Genomic DNA, 5,506 nt, shown 5'->3' with positions numbered 1-5,506 from the left:
TATATTCATAGACTTACCCTTGAAATCTGACGAGGATCAAAGTATAATGTAAACTATAGCAATTAAATAAAGGCGATTCCCTCAGACTGGATATCCCACGCTCCTACACCAAATATCACTGCACTGCCTTAGTGAGTGACAACTATCTCAGCACCCAGGACAAGGGGTACCACCAATGCCAACACCAATTATTGTAAATGACACATTATACCCAACTCTCCTGGAACACATCCAAGTAATATAAAGTCTAATCTACTTCCTCATACTCTGAGTAATATTTTACAGCTACAATAAAAATACCTGCGAAACAGCAGCAATGCCTGCTCAGTGATCCGGGGCACAATGGAAGGTTGTGACACAGATATGTATTAATTCTCTGTGCAGGGAGGCTTTTATTAACTTTTAAAAGGGCACCGGTACCCATGGACAATAAACCTTTTACAATAAAAAGCAGTATGGGAGCTTTCCTACAAGCCATGCCTGACTTTTATAGCTGCATTTAGTATGAAATCACAACAAACATTTGGTTACAGTCAGCTTCTAACCACTTAGAAACATCTTCACCTGAAAAACTTTCAAAACTCCAAAAGCTTATGAATAGAGAAATAAATGAGGACTCAACATGTCTGATCAGAATATGCAAAGACTTTATTATGCTTTGTCTGGGCTCGGGTTTATTTAATAGAAAGTCCCTGAACTTGATAGAGATCCCAACATGGAAGTTTTATTATTTGCTCTCAGCATAGAGCAGTGGCCATTATACCAGAGACCGCATATGACAGGTTCACTTTAAAACAGAATTTTACATTCTCATCCACTTACAAACCCCGAATTGTTTTATGGTTATTGAGATTTCACATGAGGCCGATTCCTTGCATCATCACACAGCCAGCAATGGCGTGCAAGGAATGCACACAATCTATTGATTGTTGTCAGTGTGCAGGAAAAGCCCCTGACATTGTGCCAGGCGGCCCATCGTCTGACCTTCGCTGTGCACAATACAAATGATTTTCCCGAGCAATGGTGGCGGCGTGGTGGGCAGATATCTCATGGTAGCCCCCAGCATTTCAGGGGAAGGAGGAGGTGGGGGGATGAGCTCAGCCAGCAAGAATCAGATGCTGTTAATTGATGACTTCCTGTGTGATTGGTAACCAGGCCTCCCAGGCCAAAACAATCCCAGACCAGAGCCAAAGTCTTCCACAAAGCAGGCGCTGGATACACACACTGTGCAGGGAACAATAAACACCGACCACCATTATTCTCCAGTGCTGTGCTCTATAAAGAGGACCTGTCCATGTTTGCGGGATATACTGCCCCTCTGCTTAGGATGCTCCTCATACAGGCAGAAGCATTGCAAAAAGCTGGTATTTAGGGGGACTGTGGCCCTCTACCCTGCCATGCCAAGTGTCTGAGCAGCCAATCACCAGGCCTGGCTGCTGTCACATGACTCATACATGGGGTATGCTACATCACAGCCCTGTGTGTTAATAAAAACAGATACACCCAAATTTGCCCCCTGTGGCCTACCCATCAATAAATCTGCCCCCATTCTAGCCAGTTTTATGGGCTTCTCTTCTGGATGTTTTTACTGCACCCAGTCACCTTCTCACAATGTGCAGTAGAAGCTGCAACAAAAAAGAGGGACCCCGGCCTCATTTCCTGACTGAAGGACATCCAGCATCATCAAGCCCTCTCCTCTCCAGCGTGACTGTTCCTGGCTCCGCCCCCATCCATTCATTGGATGTCAGTTCTTCCAATCACAGAGGCTCAGCATTATATGTGGGTGGTACCTAGAGCAGTTCATGATGCAGGGTGTGAGGCTGCTTGGTTTTCCGTGAACAGGAACTATTAGGACTACACAGCACAATGATGTTCTCATACATCCCTATGGAAGGTGTGTGTCATACGTGTTCTCATACATCCCTATGGAAGGTGTGTGTCATACATGTTGTCGTAGATCCCTATGGAAGGCGTGTCATACGTGTTGTCATACATCCCTATGGAAGGCGTGTGTCATACGTGTTCTGCATGTTGTAACACCACACATATACCATGGTCATACTGCATATCCAGGCCATACCCAATAGATGTCAGTCACCCCGTCTGACCAATGCCTTGGCAGCCCTCAGTTTCATGCCTATGGGCCCCTGTACCCCCAATCTCACCGTCCAATCAGGATTGAGGGTTATGTGATGTTTCTGCTGCTACAAACACAGTACAACACGATAGGCCAACGCTGCCCCCCATCTACACCCCGGACACCCTACACACTGCCATATATATATATATATATATATATATATTTAATTATATCAGCCACCAGATACAATAATAATAATCATCATCATACAGCATGATATCACATCCACACATCGCAATATTAGGATTGGTGATGACAGCCATACCTCACCGCCGGGGAGCAGCTCTGCATCCTGCCCTCACCTGTACAAATATGAGACCAGGTGGCATCTTCCTGAAGAAATAAAAAAAATTGGCGATACCACTGCACATGTGTAGGATCGCCACTTTTTTATGTTGTAGGAAATCCCCTGATGATGCATGCCCGATCTTAGGCATGCGCAGAAGGAGGAGCCTCCTGCAATATGTGATGTATGTATCCCAGGGGGCTGCAGGTTTACCCTTCAGTCTTTACCTCCTCAAAAATTAAAAAAGAAAAGTGCCCCCTCCCCTCTACATTATTAAAACCAACCCTTCAATAGACTTGGCACCTTCCTGAATAGGGAATGGGCAGCAAGCATACGTACCCCAACTCCTGACCATACCAGGTCATCAGAAATGGATTGTCTAAAAAGGGGAACAAAAATGTGCCCCCCCCCTCCCCTTATCAACAACCAGACTCCCCTGCGCCCAATGATGGCAAGGACCTAATGGGAGAGGGTCCCATTCCCACACATAGCCAGGTCAGAGGTTGGGAGCTTTATTTGGTATCTGGGATCCTTAAAGTGGAACTAAAGTCCTGGAACATGTGAAGAAGCTGAGATGCGCATGCGCAGTGTGTGGTTTGGTTGTTGGGAAACCCGGCTATTCTAGCGTGTGCCGGGGATGTATGATCTCACACACACCTATGGGGGAAATACGTCACCTTGGCACGGCCAATCAAAATGGCCAAAGATTGTTGCTGGGCAGAAGAAGAAAGGAAGTGGTGGTGCCATGCCAGGGAATGCGGATAGATAAGTGACTTGGCTTTAGTTCTGTTTTCTATATTAAATATTTCTGCCCCCCTATATCCCCGGGGAATCAGTAAATGGGTACATAGTACCCCTTACCCATTCCCTGATGTCCTAGAAATAAACACACAACAGAAGAAAATCTTTATTATTCTTATTTTACTAATGCCAATGATGACATCCTACGATGATCTATACCCTGCCCAGCGCTGGCACTGAACACAATGACAGGAGCGCCACCCAAGTGGCCTAGGGCGGTAAAAAAGGGTTCATGCTATTACCCCTGACCCCCACATGCTCCTCCAAGGCGTAGCCTTTCCTCTGTGTTGTTATAAGCTTGGATGTTGTCCCTGACACCGCTGGACCCATAATCGTACATTGTAAGGAAGGGCGTCAGGGGCCCGCCCACACGGAGCATCGCAAGGCACAGTATTAAAGGGTAAGGTAAATAAAATCACAATTTAAAATACCCCAGGCAATAAATGAGCACCTATCCCTTGCAGTGCATGGGGTAACAACCACACTACAGGGGTATTTAAAGAGGAAATAAACTGAAAAACACTGAAAACAAAAAAAATCCATTTATCTTCAATCCCTCAGTGCAGTCGATCGGTCTAGAGGTCTCCTCCATCGGGTCCCGCGTCGTCCCAGTATCCGTCTCCAAACCGGCGCGCCGGGCAGCGCCATCTTTTCCTCTTCCTTTGGGTTCTTCTTCCTACGTCACATGACTTAGGTGCGACATCAGGTGACGTAGATTGGAAAAAAAAAAGCCGTTCTTACTGCGCATGTGTGAGATCGGCAAATTTTTCTCTTTTCACGTAAAGGCTCCATGTCTGAGATGCTCAGGCATGCGCAGAAGGAGCACCCACGTGCATCCCAGGATACCTAGCGTAAGTATCCCAGCAGGCTTTGCGCTCCCATTCCTAGGCGATCAAGAATTAGGAGGCAGTGCTGCACCACAAAGAAGGGTGTTGCACTTAAAAAACTAACAGTTTTTTTTACCTTACATAGAAGGATTGTCCACCCTTTTGTGTAAAGTGAAATTTCTGAGTTTAGTGTCTTTAATGTCTTAATGTTTACTTTACTGTCTCTATCACATATTACAGTATGTACAGTGCGTGTGCACGTTCATGACACGCATACGCGCACACGCTAAGGTTCTGATCTGATACCTGCCTGCGCGTGCCCGATCCTCACACCCATAACGGCCGTATAGAGGACACAAGGCGGCTGTAGCCAAGCAACGGCCCGTACCATTTTTTACAGTCCAGAGGGGTGGTGTTAACTATAAGAGCCTCCAGTGACTAGTAATAAACTTCTCAGCGGACATAAAATGCCTTTTGACTAGTTGTAATCAATCTTTTTCTGATTCTGTGAGAACCATTTCTGAGATATCCAGGAATAAGGTAAAAATACCCCTTTTCCTTGTCAGTATAGTAGATTCAGTGATAAACAAACTAAACACGTGACCTAAGTCCTCCGCAGGAATGTCCATCAATGAATGTGCTGCCCTCTGTTGATGGCTCTTGGAAAAAAAAAATCTTTGTGACCATAGCAACCAGTCAGTTTACAAGTGTCCATGGCAACGAACCAATTTCAATCATTTTGATCATATCATTCAGTACAGAATGTCTAATGAAACGAAGATCCTGATTGGTTGCCATGGATGTCAATTATTTTAAAAGACTTTTGGTCTGTGGTCAGCAAACTTAATGTGATTCTGTATTGCCCTGTATAAAATATTTTTTTTAATGTCTCAGAAAAACTTTATTAAATCTACATAAAACAACAATTAAATTAATTTTCTGACTATTGCAGGCCGCAAAGTCCACTATTGGCCTGCTCCGATCTCTCAGAGGAGCTACTGGAGTACAAATTGCTGGAAAATGTAATTCCGACCGTAAGAAAAAAGAGTGAGAGCACCTAGAGCATGGCGTTATGGGGCGTATGGGGCCGCAAACAAGTCACAGTGCCTGTGCTGACCCATGTGCACCATCAAAAGCTCCTACAAAGGCGATCTGAAGGTCAAAACTGGGCCATATGGCAATGAAAGCATTAATGCACAGCTATGGTATGCTACAGCTTGTGCCGGTGGTGCACCTTAAAGCAGAACTTTCACACAAAAGATGAAAAGCCCTCAATCCCTCCACAAACCGAGCCCAGCGAGTCACTCAGTCTCAGCTCTTCTTTCCAGGGCTCGCAGTGCCGCCATCTTGCTTTTCCCATCTTCCAGATTTCTCCCAATCTTTCACTGCGCAGGCGCGAGATTGGAGGATGTGTCTTCCTCTAAATGTCATGTGCTTATCTCACTGCGCATG

At 45.5% G+C, this 5,506-nt stretch overlaps 1 protein-coding gene across 1 annotated transcript in view; it reads right to left on the bottom strand.

Moving 5' to 3' along the window:
• The window catches only part of DNAAF9 (dynein axonemal assembly factor 9), a gene marked incomplete at its 5' end in the record, with an annotated part of 64,528 nt that extends 62,091 nt beyond the window's left edge, over positions 1–2,437 (bottom strand). Inside the window, 1 exon segment of the mRNA XM_072406657.1 lies at positions 2,406–2,437. Coding sequence (XP_072262758.1) covers positions 2,406–2,437 — 32 coding nt within the window.
• Between the last annotated feature and the right edge of the window lie 3,069 nt (positions 2,438–5,506).

Source organism: Pyxicephalus adspersus, chromosome 3, assembly GCF_032062135.1.
Source record: "Pyxicephalus adspersus chromosome 3, UCB_Pads_2.0, whole genome shotgun sequence".
NCBI classification, from domain to species: domain Eukaryota; kingdom Metazoa; phylum Chordata; class Amphibia; order Anura; family Pyxicephalidae; genus Pyxicephalus; species Pyxicephalus adspersus.
This window is presented reverse-complemented; position numbering and strand designations above follow the sequence as displayed.